General features: G+C 46.6%; 1 protein-coding gene across 2 annotated transcripts in view; it reads left to right on the top strand.

Annotated features, from left to right (window-relative positions):
• Positions 1 to 21,751, top strand: part of LOC147613904 (polyadenylation factor subunit 2-like) — a 137,224-nt gene that overhangs the window by 8,534 nt on the left and 106,939 nt on the right. The window contains exons 4-7 of one of the 2 annotated variants that reach the window (XM_086781909.1): positions 5,022 to 5,126; positions 12,456 to 12,551; positions 12,642 to 12,724; positions 12,819 to 12,887. In XM_086781909.1, the coding sequence (XP_086638035.1) occupies positions 5,022 to 5,126; positions 12,456 to 12,551; positions 12,642 to 12,724; positions 12,819 to 12,887 (353 nt within the window). The remainder of the gene's footprint in view (positions 1 to 5,021; positions 5,127 to 12,455; positions 12,552 to 12,641; positions 12,725 to 12,818; positions 12,888 to 21,751) is intronic. The other variant, XM_086781910.1, reaches the window with a different exon arrangement.

Raw genomic sequence — 21,751 nt, 5'->3', positions numbered from 1 at the left:
ACCTCAATGAGGTGGAGAACAAACTACACCGGCACATCATGGCCCTCGAAGCACGGGTCACGGACCTTGAACAAGACAACAGGGCACTCAAGGAGGAGGTGAGTGCATTGAAAGTGGAACTGGTAGCCGTCAAGAACACCGAGAAGGAAGAAGGGGAGATCAATGACAACACTCTCATGGCCATCGTGAGGAAGAACATCCGTAAAGAAGTGAGGGAGGAGAATTAAAGGGAAGAACACCAAATCATTCACACCACCATTGAGGAGGAGAAGATGAGGCATGCCCGCCCCCTCGAAATTCGAGTCACAGGTATAGCCGAGACACTCGACTCCACTCCCGAGAAAGATGGACAACTTCTATGCATGAAGCTCGGCTACAGGGAAGAGACCCTCTCCCCTTCACCAAAGCATGGAGAGCCGGGAAAGACTCAACACGCAAGCGAGCCCTCATCCTACAGTTTGTAGGAGAGACGGAGCGGGTCACCTTCATGAGGAAGAGGGTGATTCTATGAGGATTACAAGGAGATCCCATCTATTTGGATGACGACCTTACAAGGATGCAGATAGAACACATGAAAACATGCATGCCGAGAGTCCTATAGGCCCGAAAAGATGGCAAGAGAGTATTCTATGGCGATGGCCATGTCATCATCGATGGCAAGGCCACCGATTAGTGCCAGGCGGCCTATGGGACATGGGCTATGGAGGATCCAGATTCACAGATACACATAGCAGTTTAGAACTGCAATGGAGCACTTTGGACACATCCTGGGATGATGGAGGAGGTCATGGAGGGACGGGACATCATACTACTTACAGAGACGCACCAGAGCCTAGAGAGGGGGCTACTTAAAGTAGAGGGCTATCAGTGGGAGTTTACATACAGGGGGACCACATGGCAGAGCACATCAAGAGGATCTGGAGGTATAGCGGTACTCTTCAAGCGAGAGCTACAGGAGCCCCTACAAGTGGTAGCACGTGACCAGGAAGCTAGATACATGTGGATTAGACTCCAGCTCTCAGCAGACATGGTGTTATACATTGCTCTATGCTACTTCTCTCCTAGAGGATCGAGATATGCCATGACAGCAGAGGATGAGAGTAGAGGCGAGGAGGAGGACACAGGGCCATTGGGAGAGTCACCCTATGCAGCCTTTCCATATGAGATCATACACTACTCCAAGCTGGGGGAAGTTCTCCTTATGGGGGACTTCAATGCACGGACACAGAGCCGACAGTGCGACATTTATGATTTCGAGCACCCCGAGGTGATGCACACACTAGAGGTGGAGGACACGGGAGCCTGTAGGGTGTCAGAGGACATGGGGCCGGATAACACCAGATATGTCATCACGTACTTGAGCTAGAAGCGCGACACCATCTCGTTATTTATAACGGGATGAGATAGTGGCAGGATTCAGGAGCACTGACATGCTTTCCACGATCAGGGGGGGGCAGCATAGTGGAGTACATCATGGGGTCCATGGAGACCACACAGGCAGTGACATCTTTCACCATCCCGCCGTGTCCTATTGGTGCGGATCACACGTACCTCTTACTGTCACTGGCGAGCTCCACACCAGCACCCACACAGCCCACACAGGCATCGCATACAACTGTCTACTTCACCCATGACTTGGCAGACATATATGAGCATCATGTATATGACGGGCTATTCCAGATGGATCCCCTGTCACCTCTAGACACACTCACCACCCAGCTGTCATCTCTACTACATACGGCCGCCGCCCGCAGCTTCCCCCATCATACCCACATTGCACACATAGATAGATCTGGGATCATGCACCAGAATCGGTGTAGAGAGCTATATAGACACCCCCGTGCCTAGACCCAGAGAGCACTGGGGACCGTTACACGGACAGGCGAGCCGACAGATGAGGATCCTGACATGCCGTAAGGGGCGTGCATATGAGGAGGCACAGTACTGGCCCCTGGGATATATATCACCTAGTCATGAGCAGAGATGGAGCCACTCCATGGCATAGGATGAGAGAGCCTCACCCTCGTACCCCGATTGAGGATCCACACACATGGCACACATATGCAAAGAGCCTCACCATATCCCTCAGCAGCCGCCCATACCACAACCACAGGAATCCCGCCCTACCACCTCTACTTTCTTTACCGCCTCGATGGTAGAGAGAGATATCCGTCGGTTACAGCATGGGAGATCGGCTGACCACACAGGTATACAGAGTGAGCATCTTATTTATGCAGCTGACACACTGGGACCCTTTGTTGCTCACCTCGTTAATAGGGCACTAGTGGAGGGCCTACCAGCTGAGTGGACTATGCACACCATCGTGCCTCTCCACAAAGTGGGAGACATGCTAGACCCCAGCAACTATAGGACTATCATGATTGGTCATACATTGGCCAAACTTTATGGCGCAATGCTCGAGGTAGAGTTGAGCTCATATGCAGAGAAGGAGGGACTGCGAGCACCAGGGCAGGCTGGATTCCGATGAGCTTTCTCCACTATTGACCATATATTCACTTCGAGATGTCTGATTGACCAGGCTAGGGCGCGGGAGAAGAGATTATACTGCTGCTTTGTGGATTTCCGCAAAGCATTTGACACGGTGCCACGAGAGAGACTCTTCCAGCGCCTACAGTCATTTGGGGATCTGGGGATCCCATCAGAGATGGTTTGGGGCATCTATGCTTTATATGAGCAGGTCCTTGGGTGCATACGATGCCTCGGGTCTGATGTTATTGCTAGCACCATAGGTGTGAAGCAAGGATGCCCACTCTCTCCTACACTATTTGGGTTATACATAGATGAGGTGGCTGACTTCATTCGTCCCGGTGGTGGGGACAGAGTAGACATCTCAGGTACCACAGTCCACATTATGCTATATGCAGATGATATTATTCTGGTCTCTGAGTCGCGGATGGGACTACAGCACCATCTCCATGCACTCGATGACTTCTGCACACACAGGGGGCTTACAGTAAACCTTGGAAAAACCAAGGCCATGATTTTCCACACCTCAGGGCCGGTTCGATGAAAGGCCATCTTCACACTAGCAGGAGGACAGGTAGAGGTTGTAGACTCATATGTGTAAGTGGGGATTACATTTATGACTCCGCCAGGAAGATTTACTATGGCACATGCAGCCAGGGATAGACTCACACGAGGGTATGCAGCTCTGGCGATGTTAGAGAGACAGTGTCACCATGCACACTTCGAGGAGCCCCTCACGAAGGGGTGTGGTTGTTTGACACACTAGTCACCCTTGCTTTGATGTATGCTGCAGCAGTATGGGCACCTGGGCTCGCCACCTCCACATGGTCTCAGATAGAGAGGCTTCAGATTCTCATGCTCTCACGGATGATCAGCAGCAAACCCTCCGTCACACATGACATTGTTCGGACGGAGTTTTCTGCACTTCCTATGCTAGTAGAGGCCCTCTTCCAGACGATCTGCTTCATACAGAGGATCAGAGATATGGCATCAGATTGACTCTCACATACAGCTTTTGAGGCGTCCAGGCAGCTCGCAGAGAGTGGAGATAGGAGATCATGGTATTCACAGATGATGCAGTGGCTCACTCAGCATGGTCTTGACATAGATCACCTGCCACCTTTCTAGTATGATATACATGCACCACACATCCAGCTCTCTCACAGTGAGAGGAACAGAGTCCTTCGGCGGGATTTATGGCAGCGATACACTCAAGAGACTTGGATTACACCCAGTCAGCCTCTACTGTCGAAGATGCTATACTAGAGAGATCAGTTTATGTGTCTCTCAGCGGATGGATTCATACAGAGAACTGGATACATGGATGTGTACATGCCTCACAGTGCTCGAGTGGTGATTGGCGAGCTCAGAGTGTCATCACACTAGCTTGAGATTGAGGCAGGTAGGGCAGCACGGATCCCTAGAGTAGAGAGGATATGCAAACTATGCTAGGAGGAGGTTGAGAGTTAGGAACATTATGTTTGGAGATGGAGAGCATATGGTGTCATTAGAGAGAGATACATCACCATCTTCAGTGGACATCCCTCACTCCGCCAGATCACGGAGTCCGCAGACTAGCGCAGATTTGGCTAGTTCTTGTTACAGACACAGCGCCACAGAGAGACACTGATACTCTTCTGGTCCTTGATAAGATCCCTAAGGATATGATCAAGCTGGCTGATTTTGTCATCTATAGACCCTCCCATTGTAGAGGGAGGGAATGTTTGAAAGGAGCAGGTAAATATGTGGGAGAGAAAGAGAAGAAATGGTGAGATGAAATAGGGTGGGGGGTTCAAGTCCCCATTAGGGCCCTAGGGATGGTGATCGGGGTTCACAGGCAGGGGGGGGGGGGGGGGGGAGCAGAAAAATGAGGATGAAGGAAGGGAGGGGGAGAGGGGGGGAGAGAGAGAGAGAGAGAGAGAGAGAGAGAGACGAGAGGGAGAAAATGAAATGAAATGTTATATTAATGTCTTCAAAAGACCAAAGTGACCTATGAGACCAAAGTTACAACCATGTGACATCTGATACACTATCTGAAAAAGAAAAGAAAGGACTGAAGGTAAGTATCTAGCCCTACAATACATCAGTAGGGAGCATCCGGAAGTAGCAACTAGGGAGAGTGGGAAGCTAATGCTACTAGTCAAAATGGGGTGCATGAGTACATGGATACATGAATACATGAATATGGGGGAGTACAAAAGTGACAGTGAGTACAAAAGAGAGAGATGCAGGGGACAAAGGACGGGGTGCAGGCGGGCAAGAGGGTGCACAGGCGGGGAGGAGGGGAGGGAGAGATGCGCAGGAGAGAGAGACGGGGGAAGGGCAGAGAGAGAGCGAAGGGCAGGCAACGTGAGGGGGGGGGGCGCAGGCAGGCAGCAGGAGGGAGGGGCGAAGGGGGGGCGCAGGGAGGGGGGGGGGCACAGGCAGGCAGCGGGAGGGGGGGGGGGGGGGGCGCAGCGGGGGGGGGGGGGGGGGAGAGAGAGAGAGAGAGAGAGAGAGAGAGGTTTGCTTACATCTTTAATGTGGAGTTGCAGCTTTTACCGCCCGTAGCTTATGCTGAGTGTCCAGCAACTTCTTTTGCAACAAAATTTGTCCATGCATCAACAAATAAAGTACGATGCTCAATCAACAAAGTTGTGGTAGGTGACAAGTGTTTTTTCCTTTTTGTTATAAACACTATCAAAGAAGGTGAGAAAGACGTAATCAACTGTTTTAATCCTACCAAATAAAACATAAATAACTGTATTAATCTTACTCAATTAACTTTTCTCATGATAGATTGAATGGAAATAAATTGAGGTTATGTAGGTCTATTTCATGATCTGTAGGTTGACCATTGTGCGAAAGCACCAACTTTCTTTTGACTGCTTTCTTTGTCCCAGTGGAAGTATTGGATTTAAGGAAGTTGATGACAAGCAAGCAGCCAAAATAGAAAGAGAATGGTTTTTTAGGCTGGTCACACTATGGTCACACACAACACGAGCCCCCTTCCCTGCTTGCCCAGACTGTGGGCATGGGCATGGTGGGATGAGCATTCAGGCCAAGGCATCCTAGTCTCCACATCAATCTTTTCTATGGGGTAGCTGAATGCCAGCAAAACATGAAAGGAAAAAAAACTAGCTACCGAAAGAATAGTACCCATGTCCTAAGTGAGTCCTGCATGTATAAAGTGATCAATCCAACTTGCCGTGTGGTTTCCTCATCCAATAACAGTACCATCCTCCTCCACGATAGTGCAGAGAGCTATGATGGAGTCCACCTCCTGGGGTCCATGTCTTCGGATCAGTATCGTCCGGAAGGACGAGGATGCACGGTATCTTTGGGTGCGGCTACAGCTTAGTAGTGACAGAGTCATCCACATTGCTGTGTGTTATTTTGCACCACTCCACTCCCCTTACGCTGCACAGCATGGCCAGTACCGTACTAACCATTTTATGGCGATAGCATGGAGTTCTCACAGCTGGGGGAAGTCCTGCTGCTCGGGAATTTCAACGCGAAGCTGGGAAGTCAGAAGGTCCCACTACTTGATCTAGACGACCCTATCACACTACAGGAGCTTGACATCACTGACACAAGGCTGCAACGATCATCACAGGACCATAAGGAGGTCACAGTGTAGGGGCGATATTTCTTAGAGCTGGGAGCTCCACATGGTCTCCTTATCTATAATTGGATGTCCCGATGGCCCTCCTCCGGCGCCCTCACCTCCTTCCCTCACTCAAGAGGTACTAGCACGGTGGACTACCTTATGGGATCTCTGGCGTTGCCACACCTTCTCCCCGACTTCTCCATCCCGCCACCCCCTTTTGAAGCTGACCATGCCTACCTCTCTTTCACTCTTACCTGCACACCACTCGTCCCTCCACCACCACCCCCCATCTCACATTACACTCAAGTCCTTTTTGATCACGAGCTTGACCTTGTTTACTCCAACCACATCTACCACCAACTCCAGGATGTGGAACCTACTGTCCCCCTATCCACCCTCACAGCACAGCTCACCATCATACTCCACATATCCGCCACCGCTTCTTTCATCTGCATGTGGCGGTCTACCGCTAAGCTACCTTGGGGTTCCATGCCCTAGAACTGTTGTCATGATGACGAATGCCGGGCCACACGCTCCCGTCTTAAGCATGAGGTACGGATTGGGCAAATAACGAAGTGCCAAGCGCAACGGATTTATCAACGGCTCACCCAACCCAAGAAATGGGAGTTCTATGCTCAGAAAGAGGATGAGTTATACCGACTTTTCTTAAGGCCGAACTACAAAGAGGCTTGGAGGAAACACCGAGAACATCACCCTCCCACACCTATCACCTGCCCGGACACATGGCACTCCTATGCACGCTCCCTCTTATCATATCCCCCATCAGCCACCCCTACACCACCACCAGATCCGCGTCCCACCACCTCCACCTTCTTCACAAAGGGTATGGTCCTCGAGGCCATTCGTAGACTACGCGATGGGCGAGCCCAGGATCATGAGGGACTCATTGCCGAGTACATCTCGCATGCTGATGATACCGTAGTGCCCCTACTAGCCTACATGTTCAATAGAGCCCTTTGTGAAGGATTTCCACCCTCTTGGTCCACCAACACCATCACCATCACCATCACCCCCATCCTCAAAGCCGGAGATCCACTTGATCCTAATGATTACAGGACGATCATGATTGGCCACACAATGGCGAAACTCTATGGATCAGTGCTAGAGGCGGAGCTCAGTTCATTTGCAGAGAGCCAGGGATGCAGAGCCTCAGGACAGGTTGGCTTTCGGAGGAGCTACTCTACCCTTGACCACATCTTCACCCTCCGTGTCATCATCGAGGAGGGTAGAGCACCACATCAGAGGATTTACTGTTGCTTTGTGGATTCCCGCAGAGCCTTTGATTCTATACCCCGATCCCACCTCCTACACCGTCTATAGGAGATCGGAGTCCCATTTGACATGTTTTGGAGTATTATCGCCCTCTATGAGTCCGTCACCGGACGAGTGAGATCCCCAGGAGGTACATCACAGGAGATTTCTAGCACTATTGGGGTGAAACAGGGCTGCCCCTATCACCCACTCTTTTCGGCCTCTACATTCATGAGATCTCGAGCTTCATTGACGGATTAGGTGGAGCCTGGTGGTGGTCCCACATTGGCAAGCATATTGATCGGCATACTACTTTATGCAGATGACATCGTCCTCCTCTTAGACTCAGACGAAGGGCTTCAGAGACAGTTGGATGCCTTACATGACTTTTCCACTCGGCGGGACCTCTTTGTTAACCTTGGTAAAACCAAGGTAATGGTCTTGAATACCTCTCGCCCCTTCACATCCAGATTGAGCTTCAAATATAGAGGGGATTGTCAAATCCCCATCGGATCTCCTCGTGATCGTTCTTGGTACGAGACTCGAAACCTGCAAACAAACAAACAAACAAACAAGGGGGTGCAAGCCTGACTCACCTCCCAACCATGATAGCCGTGGGCAAGCCCACAGTCTTGGCTGTCCCCACCGAGCCACGAGTTGAGCTAACTAGGTTGACGTACCGACCAATCTCCTCCTCGCGACGTTCCATACCACCACGAAGCTACCCTCGCGGGCCTCGAGATTACCGCCGGCCTCGGCTGCGTAAAGCAGGTGCACGTCTTCACTAGATCCAGGCTCCAAGACCATAGAGCTCTCACAAACTCGCGAGACTCTCTATATCACTAATGACTAACCTTGGCCACCCTTTTATAGGCTCTTGGCCGGTCATCGGGCGTCCACACTTGGACGCCCGCCCGTCCATACTTGGGTGCCCGTCCGTTAGTCTTTCCCTAACTCAGCTCGCCAATCTGCCTTCCTAGCTCCAAGCTTCCCCAAACCTTGAAGCTATTCTTGTGTGCGTGTAGCACTCACTAAAAAGCCAGGGTAATCTCTCTGAAGAGTAGTGAATGTCTCCCATGTAGCGTCCTCCTCAACACGATCCTTCCACTTGATCTTGTATTCCATGATAAGCGTATTACGTAATCTTCTTTCACGAAATCCAAGAATCTTTTCAGGTTCGTGTGGAACAAATGTCATGTCCTCGACATCTATAATTTCTTGAGGAGTAACTAACTGATCTGTTCCACCACCCAGTACTTCCTTAAGTCTACTGACATGAAATACAGGATGAACTTTCACATGAGAAGGCAAATCCAATTCATATGCAACTGAACCAATCCTTCGTGTAATACGAAATGGTCCACAATAGAGGATAATTTTGGAGATCGACCTGTCCGTAAAGTCTCGGAATCTTTCGGAACTCGCAAATACACCATCGTTCCTTCAGAGAACTCTCTGGGTGAACGATGTCTATTAGAATAAAATCTGTCTCGGTCTTGAGCACTTCTAATAGATTCCTTCGCAACTTGTAACATTTTCTGCATATCTTGCAAAAAATTACGTGCTGCATAATCCTGAAGTCCTGAGAATCCTACTGTAACAGGTGATCTAGGTTGAAAACCATACATAAGCATGAAAGGACTAAAATCTGTACTCGTATGCTTAGTACTGTTATATGCAAGTTCTAACATAGGAAGATAATCCGCCCATGAACTCTGTCTTTTGGATACATATGCGCGAAGCATACCCTCCAAAATCTGATTCACTCTTTCAGTCTGGCCATCAGATTGAGGATGATCGGAGGAACTCAAATTCAAAGTTGTTTCCAACTTCTCAAAAACAAGTTTCCAAAAATCACTCGTAAACTTAGAGTCCCTATCACTGACTATGTCCTGCGGTAACCCGTACAGTCTAAACAATTGCTCGATAAACTGTCGTGCTAATTGCGTAGCCGTAATAGTCTTCCGGGTCGGTAAAAATCTAGCCATTTTTGTCAAGCGATCTACCACAACCAAATAGAATCGTGGCCTTGATGTGTTCTTGGCAATCCGGTAATAAAATCCATGGAAATACTTTCCCATTTATTACCTGGGATTTGCAAAGGATGCAACAACCTAGCCTGTCTAAAGCGTCCAGCTTTATTTGCCTGACAAATTTGACACTTGAGAACATAATCTTCTACATACCCTTTCATCTTTGGCCAATAAAAAGTGTGTTTCACTAACGATAGCGTGCTGTGTACCCCAAGGTGTCTAGCAGAAGGGGCTTCATGACACTCCTTAAGAATCTTGGACCAAATGTCCGGGATCTGTGGTACACAAATTTTGTCATTACGGAATAGTAAACCATTCCGAATCATCCACTGGCCTCCTGCAGCCTGAATGGTAGACTGCTCATAGCTATGTTTATGTTTTCTTTTTGTTTTATTTTCCATTCCATGATGAGATATGCCATGGACATTATTGTATCACTTTGGTCTCATAGGCCCGTTGGGTCTTTAGTAGACGCTTAATATCTCTCTCTCTATTTTTGCACATCTCGCTCTATGTTGTGCGGTATCTTCGTCTTGAAAGATTACTGAATTATGTTTGTTGAAGTTACTGATTCTATCCATCAAGCTTCCGCATGCTACAATTATCAAAGGTGACAATCAAAACCTTGCATAGATATTTGAGAAATCACACAGTACTTTTGAAACCTTTGACTTAACAAGGGGAGCTTTCTAAGAATGTCAGCAAGAGAATGCAATGCATTCACACATTCATAGCAACATAATTCGGGTTATAAGCATATATTCTCTTAGATTGCTAAGACTCCATCAATAGATTTGCATAGTCTACCTATTGGATTATGGCAACTCAACCACTGAATATCAAAGACTCTTTACATGCATATAACATCACAATCCAAGTCTTCCTGCAATTCTTGTCAATTCTCCATCCTCTTTGAGCGATTGATAAAATATTAGCAATTTCATTAGCTATTTTGTCAATCCTTTTTGCATAGTCAGACTTTTTAGATGCATTGGATGTAGCTCAATGAGTCTTGTGTGCAATACAATGTATGTAAATTAGCATTGGGTTTACCTTCTTCGTGGCGCATCCATTTGAACCAAAAGGAATTAACTTACATCCAATCTAGCTTTCCCCAATTGACACATGATTGTCTTAAACAAACCTTTTGCAGTACTGTTACTTGTGCGAACCATGCCGTAAAATATGGTCTTTCGCACACAACCAACATCCAAGTAAGATGTATAATACCACGTGATGATGTGTTGGGATGTCGTTTGACTCATCAACCATCACTCTAAACCAAGGACTACCTTGCATTTGCTTGATTGTATCATTCATGATGCATTTAGCTATACAATAAATGAACTTGGAACAATTCTTATCATCATGGTATAAACTAACTGGCAAGTGTTTTGCCTCTACATCCTTCAGCAAACCAAGTAAAGAATAAAATTTAAAGAAAGAAAAATTCTCTTTTGCAACAAAGTAGGCAATCCTAAATAATGTCATCAAGACATCATCCTTGGTTTCATGCATCTTCTTTACCCCCTCTTTCATTGTTGTTTTTCCAAAAAACATTGCATCCCTTGCATGGGTGCATGACACTTGAAATTGCTAGGCTTAAAAGCAATTGATTCATTTTTAGCATAAACACTTTTGGTACGAGGAAACTCCTTGCAATACTCACAAAGTAGTTTCACAATTACTTCATAAAAAATAAGCCAAGGATAAGTATAATGCCAAGAATCTTGCTACAACCGATTCCTTTCTTTAGGTCTTAAATTTAAAAGTTAAAACCTAAATGTCAACGATAACTAAACCGATTGAACCATTTAATTGGAAGATCGTGGTAGGGCATGATTGCATTTTAGGCAGCGTGGGCGTAAATGCTCCTGGCGAAAGTTTCAAACTCTTCACTTCATCACTACACAACACTACTTTGCGTCGCTGGCAAGTTGCAACTCACTGTAGCTCAAGCCTCAGAGACTTGACGTAATGTATTAATATAATTAATTCATTATATGCATTATATTAGATATACAAAATATATGTAAAATTTGGATTTTGTTTCACTTGTACATAGAAGGTCGAATTCCTATTCCTTTTAATATTTACCTTACAACATTCCTGTACTAGTTTCGCTCAAGTAGTACTTTTTGCTTAAATTGATGGACAATACCACCTTCCTAGTGATCCGAGCATTGCCATTTTGTTCGAGGATGAGACGAGATGTCGGATGTAGCCCTCTGTTTGAAGAGGGAAGGAGCGCTCAATGTGTAGGTATGTGATCTGATATAAGATCTCCACAACCATTTTCTGCAAGCCGTATGCCTCTAGAGTATCTCACCAATATGGAGCTGCCGTGTGGAGGGTTGCCTTGGCCTATAGGCCTTGCTTGTCAAGATTGCTCTAGCTAGAGTGCCATGTCTAAAGTGGCATCCGGGCTGCGGAGTGGCGGAGGTTGCTCTAGTTCTGTGAATGTGCGTTGCTTGGTCTGTTGGGTTAGGCCATCTAAGATTGCGCCCCCTCGTGGTTGTCGCTTGGCACCGCCACCCTAGGTTGAAGGGAAGAACTTGGTGATGTAAGTGGCTATGAGGTACCACGCGCCAGACCCCACTTTGGTGTGACACTAGATCAGGCCACGACATTTCAGCGAGCCCAACGCCCCAGACTTTGTGGACCTTGCTAGCACACAAACATCAGCCCCAGCTTGAGGAGATCTTGGAGAGGCATAGAGACACCTTCCCACGCCAATGGATCTGGAGAGCCTTCTATAGGCTACCCCCATGCTTGATATACTTGACGGCCCCCTCCTCCTACTGGGGGGGTTAGCTCCATACACTTTGTGATGATCATCATCCCATTTTGTATCATATGGCTCGGATTTGACATTCCCAGCTCATAGCTCTAGTCTTTGTTTGAGATTACATGGACACTATTGTATAGCTTTTGGTCTCATAGATCCATTGGGTCTTTTGAAGACAATTAGTATAACTTTCTTTCTTTCTTTCTTTCTTCATAGCTGATCTCTAAATTGGTACAACTCCAAAAGATATACACTAACATCTTTCTTGTATGTTTTTTTGTGAAAGTGGACACCGCAAGGACGGAGGCTTATCACGGGGTCTCAGAGTGGGGAATTCACATTGTGGAATGGCACGTCATTTAATTTTGAGATGATCTTACAGGTTTGCTTTACTTGTTGGCATATCAATTTTCTTATGTGAGTTATTTGGCGGAGCTATGATAAGATATTCAAATATATCTTGCTTTATTAGGCCCATGATGAAGCGATAGGAGCAATGGTGTGGAGTCACAATGAAAATTGGATGGTTACAGGGGACGAAGGTGGCTGTATCAAGTCAGTATTGTCTATAAGAGTTATTAGTTTTGCCTTAATGTCGATTTTGTCTGGTGGGTGGCCTTTATGATGTTTGCAAGGATGCTATGTGCAGGTACTGGCAACAGAATATGAACAATGTCAAAGCTAACAAGGGACACAAAGAGGCTATTCGAGATTTAAGGTATGCTTTGATGGTTTATTTGTGCAACTTCTGTACATTACTGCACAAGAGTCTTCAGATAGAAACCATAGTATGATTGTTGTCAAAATGTTTAAACAAAATGAAAACAGAAACCTCGAAAACATATTGAAAATGGCACAAGATAAGAACAAAAACAGATCTCAACACTGTGTCATCATGCCATGTTACATGTTATAAGGTTAGTTGTGTTCTCCATAGAGAGAAGCACAAGTATGAGAAAGATCGATTTGATGCATGCACAAGGTTACAGTGCAAGGAAGAGTTTGTTGAAGTTGCACTGCAATGGCAGTGGTACAGCTGTGCCTAACAGTGGGCTCTCAATCTCTTCATTGACTGCTAGGTAGGACATAATCTCCCAAGGCCAGGCTTAATATGCTATGTGGCATTCTAACCAATGTGGCCTTTCCCAACTCGCCAACCAATGCTTTCCAACTTTGTTGTCAACGATGGAGCAAAGGGTTGGCTGGCAAGTTGGGGTGCAAACAACTCAATGGCTCCGCCTGGGCAAAAATGTGAGAATGGGGTTTGAGCTTGCCAATGCCAAGTTTATGACAACTATGATAGAAACATGCTTCTTGGATTCTTTGTGATGTGGCACCTGAATTACACCCTTTGACAGCAGTAGTTATATCACTCAACCTCAATTTGTAACTACACCGGCTAGATATGAATATCCTTGGGCACCGTCTTGTGAACAATATGTGCAACACTTAAAAAATGTCGTAGTAGCCACAATGCACAAAACAACTGAATGATACCTCATTACACAAGATAATCTGCAACAGAGAAGCACTGCAGAGTACACACCACTCGGGTCGCGAACGGGCCGACTCCCCCTCAATACTGAAGTATATTATTGGAATATTTTAATCTGTGTACAAGATTCGAAGGGCTTTAGCTAGATAATCCAATGCAAATGCAAATATGAAGACAAGTTACCCAGACAAGAATGTGTCGGAGTAGATTGTTGAAGCCGGACTTGTCGAAAGAGTCAAAGTAGTCTAGCCACCAGTCCCATACACCTGGAGGTGAGTGAATGCGAAACTGTTGTTCCGAGACCATGCATGCACAGGTGCTCTCATACTGAAGCTTGGCTCACACCCCCGCAAAGACTGTGGCTCAAGCCTCCCTGGTGAAACCGGCCTTCAGGAATCTGACGGGCGGTGAAACAAACACTCACACATAAAGCACTTCATCACCCATGGGAACCTGGAAAAGAAAACAAACAGGGGGAGCTAGAGTGCTCCTGCAAATAATACAAGGACACTGATTGGCCCCAAAACGCAATGGTGCCCCTTGTGGTATTTCTTTACTTGATCAAAATTTGAGTACAAAGTACAACTTGTAGAATCCTCTACCAATAGGATCCCTCGAAGCTTTTCACCGAGGACTTCCAAAAGAAAACTCTTGTTATTACAGCAAAACATTCCATAGAGAAGGCACACCTATACAACACCTCCCTGGTTGAAAAGGTCTTCTCCATCTCTACCATGGATCCCACAGACCCTTTCCCAAACAGCAGTAGGGCTGTACCAAACCACACGTCCTTCCTATAGTCACATCTTGCATGTAACCTCGAGAAAACTAGAACCTATTCACATGAATCCAAAGACATGCTTTCCACATGAAACCAAAGACCTGTATCCGATAAACCATAGACCTGTATCCCCATAAACCATAGGCTTGCATCCTCAATACCGAAGTCCTGTTTCTTCTCGAAAAAAACCAATGTCCTGTTTCCATGAGAAAAATCCACATATATGCACCATCAATCACGGTGCCAAAAACCTAGAGAGAGAAAGATAGAGGATGTGTCAAGCAATCCCTGAATACACATAAGCCCGAGACGAAGAGCAACACACATCTCTTCCCAGAACATCATCTTATGCATCTTAACTTGATCCTCTGTATCCCAATCTCATAAACAAGGCTTGCAATCGAGAGCCTCCCACCTGACATCCGCTTGGCTGCCCGACTGGCTGCAGCGAATCTCCTGCCTGACACCCACTTGGCTGCCCATTGCTGGCTGCTCGTTGCTGCCAGACTGGCTGCCCGTTGTTGCCCGCCTAGTCACCAGTTGCTGGCTGTAGCCCAGCCGCCTGGTGCCCGTCTGCTGGCTGTAGCCCATGTGCAGCAACGCCGTGGTCTTCCATGCGCAGCAGCACCCTGTAGCCCATACACGCAGCCACCTGGTCGCCTGCTTGGCTGCCCGACTGGCTGTAGTCCATATGTGCGTCAGCGCTCCCCTCTGCTGGCTGTAGCCCACCTGGCGCCCTTAGCCATACGCAGCCTGCTTGTAGCCCATGCGCAGTAGCGCCCTGTAGCCCATGTGTGCCTGGCCTCCCTGGAGCCCATGTGCGCAGTAGCCACCCTGCTGTGGCCCATGTGCAGCAGCGCCCAGCACTCCCTGTAGCCCACACGGCGACCACACACCAGCTCCACACGGCGACCTGCTCAAGGGGATGCGCCTGCTGCTCCATGCGCCTACCTCCACCTTTATAAAGAGGCGATTGCTTTTCAAAAACGCCCAATATAGCAAAAACGCATGCCTTCAAAAAATAATATATTAAGCCTTCAAAGGTTATTAAACCTTATAAACTTTAAAATCCCCCTTTTTGTCCCCTTTCACACTTGGGCTGACCACACTTATGAAATTCCTTTTCATATCCAATTGATGCTTGTTCACACTGTCCATCCCGTGCTCGTGCCTACCTGCTTGTTGTCCAGAGAGAAAAACACAGGGTCGTAACACACCCCCCTCTTGAAAAATAGCAAGCGTCCTCGATTGCACTCAATAACACAGTAAGCATCCAATGAAGAAAGAGTTCCCATATGACCAAAGTAATGCCCCTCCAGTGCATCTGGGTGATGAAACAATCATCCTGAACGATAAGGCCATACCGTCACGTCAAAGTGACAAACAACTCTTGCTTGTTGCTTCAGAACCTGGAGCAAAAGTCTAAAACCAAGTGGAAACACGTCACTTGTGTTAGCCAAAAACAAAACCATGCATCATTCAACATATGACAAACATATGCATGACACATATATGCATTCGCAAACAATATGCTCCCCAAGATGCTCTACCTACTCCAAAATAACAGTCTCAGGGCTGCTCGCAAGCCTTACACCCATGAATATCCCGCAGGACCCACGACTGATGGTACAACATGAGTATATGAAAGCACTCAATGCATCTAAACTATACATCCACTAAGTACTTCCCACATTGTCCCTCTTGATGATTTACCCACTCTGCTCATGGCCATCCCGTAGGAGCCACACTCAGTGATGCATCCATGAACATAATAAAGTACTTGATGTATCATACCAATATACATGCATCTCATCCTGACACATCCAGAGGATTACTCAATGTATTCTCAAGGGTACCAAGATCCAATGGCACCAGAATACAATAATACCTCGGAAAGTGTATAAATACATGCACAGATAGAGTTTAATCCATATATGAACCAAACCACTCTAGGACTGCTCGCAAGACTTATGCCCTTCATAGAGTCTCGATGTGTTAGCTCAGGTTGCCGCAGACTTTGAGCTCAACCAAAACATGCCATTCCAAAGGAGACCAACTCCACAAATAGCATCATCTCAATATCCAATTGATCGATCCTGTGGTCAAGAACAGCCAAAACCATATGACAAAGATCAATGTCCCAATCTTCCTCAGTCATACCCTAGTTCCAAAGGCAAAAACCATCCATAGTTGCAGTTATAGTTCATGGTGCGGCCGACTGTGAACCAAACCCAACTTTACCATCTCATGTGATTGGTACACAATATCATAGAAGTCCCATAAGCAGATGTACTGTCAGCCTCAGTACCTTCGGGTGAATACAAAGATATCACCAAGCGACTCCTAGATGAAAAACTGAGCCTGTCTGTAACAAGGGAGCAAAGGTGCTACCCCCCTCTTGAGCATCAGGCAATGCTCCAGACCCATGCTCTACTGAACCTGAATGAGCTGTCGCAAGAGTCGGTTCCAACTCAAAGGTATCAAGATAAAGCTGCAATACCTGAGGTGAATCTACTAAGTCACCCTCCTCCATCCACTTCGCATCCATCTGTGAATAGTTCTTTAAACTTCACAAGATAGCAACGGGAAACTTTACCCTCTACCTTTCTTTCCTTATGTGCCAGTATCTGCTCGAGAATAAGAACCTCATCAAGTTCCTCCTCTTCCAAATGAGCCTCATGTGATACATCCACAGGCACCCAAAACTTGCTTGCACTCCACCCAAGTGGTAAGCACAAGTCCCAATGAAGCATAGTAGATCACCATTGCTAAACATAGAAAGAAGCTGCCTTCCGAACCCCATGAAGCCTCCGTAAAGATTCCATCGGTGACGAAAGCCATAGCCTTCAACCCATCTCTTGCACCATAACACTTCAACTGCTTCTTGTTCCTAGCTAACTACTTCCTGTCCTTGCTGTCTTTTCTCCTGAGCTTCATTCTCAGATTTTGCTCTTCCACTTCCTTTTCTCTTTCCACATGTTGAAGCTTTTGATGTGACAACCATGGGCTCGCCTCCTTGAGAAAGTCGACGATATCCCGGCAATGGAACCATGAAACCGGCCAGAAATCTGACGGGCGGTGAAACAAACACTCGCACATAAAGCACTTCATCACCCATGGGAACCTGGAAAAGAAAACAAACAAGGGGAGCTAGAGTGCTCCTGCAAATAATACAAGGACACCGATTGGCCCCAAAACGTAGTGGCGCCCCTTGCGGTATTTCTTTACTTGATCAAAATTTGAGTACAAAGTACAACTTGTAGAATCCTCTACTAATAGAATCCCTCGAAGCTTTTCACCCAGGACTTCCAAAAGAAAACTCTTGTTATAACAGCAAAGCATTCCATAGAGAAGGCACACCTGTACAACACCTCCCTACTTGAAAAAGTCTTCTCCATTTGTAACTCGCAGCGGTGCCCGGGGGACTAGGGCCTTTGACACACTTGTTGATACCATCAATGCATATTAAAACACTTCATAGCAAAAGCACTAACTTTGCAAACTCAAAGTATACTTAGCTTTTCTTTGCCAGGTTGGTCATGAAGCCAGAAGAAATATCTCGTCACCATATCCTTAAGATATCCTAAGATATATCTCCATATAGCTTGCCTGTAAGCTTGATAATATAATCCACAATATCCATATGGAAAGAGTGCTAAACGTGTGCACATAAAGCCAACTCCATACTTCCAAGATAAATTTTGTGAATTCATAAATCCTTAGACCAAGCTGTCTATTGCTCATGCTCTTGCTTCATAGGCTCTAAAGTGGCTGGCCATGCTTAATAGCAATGATGGTAAGTGTGGTCTCCACTCCAGATCTTTTCTCTTCCTTATTGATAGAAGGAAGCCTCCGCTTCCAAGAAAGCCTATGCTCTGATACCAATGTAACTCGCAGCGGTGCCCGGGGGACTAGGGCCTTTGACACACTTGTTGATACCATCAATGCATATTAAAACACTTCATAGCAAAAGCACTAACTTTGCAAACTCAAAGTATACTTTTCTTTGCCAGGTTGGTCATGAAGCCAGAAGAAATATCTCGTCACCATATCCTTAAGATATCCTAAGATATATCTCCATATAGCTTGCCTGTAAGCTTGATAATATAATCCACAATATCCATATGGAAAGAGTGCTAAACGTGTGCACATAAAGCCAACTCCATACTTCCAAGATAAATTTTGTGAATTCATAAATCCTTAGACCAAGCTGTCTATTGCTCATGCTCTTGCTTCATAGGCTCTAAAGTGGCTAGGGCCTTTGACACACTTGTTGATACCATCAATGCATATTAAAACCTTAAACATGGCCACAACCTTAACACATATCCATCATCACTTTGCATAAAACATAAAGCTGGACAAAACATCCACAAATGCTGAAAATGGATCTTGCACATGTGACACCACATAGAGGCCGGAATGGGCCGACCCCCCCCCCCCCTTGGAGTATTTTATTACCCAAGGAGAATAATATCATGTACAAGCTTTGAGGGCCTTACTCTCCCCACGGGAGATGCCGGATTATCCATACACAAATGCCATAACACAGCCCAACACGAGGCAACCAAGCCGGAACATAGGTTGTAGAAATGCCGAGCCAACAATATAATCCATATACCTCCGTGTGGGTATTGATTCTTCCCCAAAAACCACGGGTCTTCATGCAATAGAGAGGGTACATCAAGTACAACTCTCCATTCAGCCGGTACAACAGGTACAATGGCTGGTACAGCCGGTACAGTGGTTGGAACAGCAGGTACAGTGGTTGGTACAGCCGGTACGGTGGTTGGTACAGCAGGTACAATGGGTGGTACAGCAAGTACAGAAGCTGGTAAGCTAGTACAATGGGTGGTACAGTAGGTACAGTGGCTGGTACAGCCGGTACGGTAGCTGGTATAGCAGGTACATCAAGTACAGAAGCTGGTACAGCCGATACAATGGGTGGTATAGCAAGTACAGAAGCTAGTACAGCAAGTACAAATGTTGGTACAAGTAGTACAATGGCTAGAAATCATAATAAATGATTAAATACCCTTGCCTTTAGTATTTCTTCGCGATGGAAACCTCCAAAACAGTCCCCAACAGCCGGTATTCCTCATGGGCAGCCTTCAAGTGAGAGAGAAAGAGAGTAGCCATCATTAGGGCAACCTGTAACGGTGGTAGAGGCTAGTGTGGAGCAAGAGAGCCTCTATTAATGAAGAGAGAGGGCTCCAATTTATAGATTTGGGCCTCCCATGAGCTAAAATGGCAAGAGAAGGTTACGATGACAAGTGCAGAGCCACACAATAGCTGAAGTGACAAGTGTGAGGCCACTTTGATCCTTTTTCTAACAAGTGTCAGGCCACTTGTCTCACTTTGGTCCACTTTCTTGCCACATGTCCCAATCTAAGAGATGGGTCCTTCCATAATCTTTACCTCTAAAAATATCCCATTTGGTAGACATTCTGTCATAGGCACTTTGCCAACTCTTGGTATCTGCTCAATTCCAGATGTAATGACGCGAACAGAATTTCCATCGGAGTCGGGCCAAAAATAGCAACTCTCCTAAATTTTAGGAGTGTGGTCCTTTGTATTCTAGGATAATCCCCCATTCCCAAAGCTTGTACTTTCCAAATATTTAAACATCTTGGAGTCCACCAGACCCCTTTCAGACTGGGATATGCTCAATGTCCTCCATGGTGAGTACTCTAACTGGACGTCTCCAATGCCGTGCTAGTATGGTCCTGATCCTCCGTTGTAGTCTCCGCCGGTGTCTCATCTTGGGGCGCCTGGACCGCCCCAGCTCTATAGCCCGATCAATCAGTGTACCTTTGGTGCGGCTATACTTTGGGGCTAGCTGCAATGCCTGCTGGCCTGACTGCTCAATCTCTGGTCCAAAGAAGTTTGTAATCAACCTCTGTACGTGTCTCTCCCTCTCTGATTCCCTCCCTCTCAAGAGACCCTCTCTATGTCTACGTAGCTCCAGCAAGAATAATCCGAGGCATCTATGATCCTAGTATCTCATGACTCTGGAAAGTGGTCCGAAACCCTCTCTGAACAGGCAGTGAAAACGGCCTCGTATCTCATAATATACTGGACAGTGACATATGTAATGTAACTCTGTCTCTGGCTCCATCTGGCACAACTAACAAATCTTGGCCTCAGCTGGTACTCCTCTGAATCTGCCAGTCTCAATCTCTAGCTGGTGTGAGGATGTGCGCATCTGACCAATAGCACACCGTACCCCATGAGAAAGATGAGTATCCATGTAGCTGGGTCTAATCACAAACCCATCCTCCGTGAGCTGGAGAAGATGATCTCTATAGAAAGCCATCTTCGTACCAAGCTCGTGTGTCGGCTGTATCCATGTCCTCCTAGTGTCCAGCTGAGTCAAGTCTTGCCTGATAAGTCTGGTAATCTCTACCCGTGTGAGAGAGAGGGAGGTTACATCCAGGGAGTACTGAAATGGAGGTAGTCTGTCCATACTAAAGCCATGCAGTTGGAACCAAGCTGTCATCTGTGCATACCAACATGATCCGTCTCCCTGTGATGCCAACTGTCGTGAAGACTCTAGGGCTAAGCGAGCATATCTGTCTCTAGGGAGAGCCCAAGTGCTATGTATAAAGGAGAGTGATCGAGTGAGTGCATAAGCTCTGGTCAATCTGGTCTCCACTGCTCTCCTCAAGGAAAATAGTGGGCCACTAAAAACCACACCAAGGTAAGTATATGCATCTGTATACTCCATTGTGTCCTAACCATATGTAAAGGTGGGTGGTGACCTCCTAACCCACTGTGCTGTGGTGTTAAACACCATCACCTTGGTTTTACCAAGGTTAACAGACAATCCACTGTCCTGTGCAAACGTGTGCAATGCATCCAAATGACGCTGAGTAGTAGGTACCTGCCCCACAACTGTCCTGTATAAAGCCATGATTCCCCAAATCAGCTGTGGGCACTCCTATCTCCTGTAGTGTGCGCATCAGTCTGGCTCTCGGTAGAAATGAAATGAAATGAAATGAAATGTTATATTAACGTCTTCAAAAGGCCATAATGACCTATGAGACCAAAAGTTACATCATGGTGGATCTGATACAATGTCTGGATAAAAAAACCCAGAAAATGAAAAATAAAGATGATACTACTGGCACCTAGAAAATGAAACTGGAACTGGAAGGTACACTATGGAGGTACCTCCATCTCATAATATGTGCCGCATCGGACACTGGCGGATCTCCTCAATATCCTCTGTGGTCAGCACCCTGACTGGGTGTCTCGCATGCCTCGCAAGAATAATCCGAATCTGCCGCTGCAACCTCCGTCTATG

Source organism: Cibotium barometz, chromosome 43 (genome assembly GCF_041138505.1).
Source record: "Cibotium barometz isolate CiBa-2024 chromosome 43, ASM4113850v1, whole genome shotgun sequence".
Classification (NCBI taxonomy): domain Eukaryota; kingdom Viridiplantae; phylum Streptophyta; class Polypodiopsida; order Cyatheales; family Cibotiaceae; genus Cibotium; species Cibotium barometz.
The sequence above is the reverse complement of the archived record's forward strand: the minus strand, read 5'-3'. Positions and strand labels throughout refer to the sequence as shown.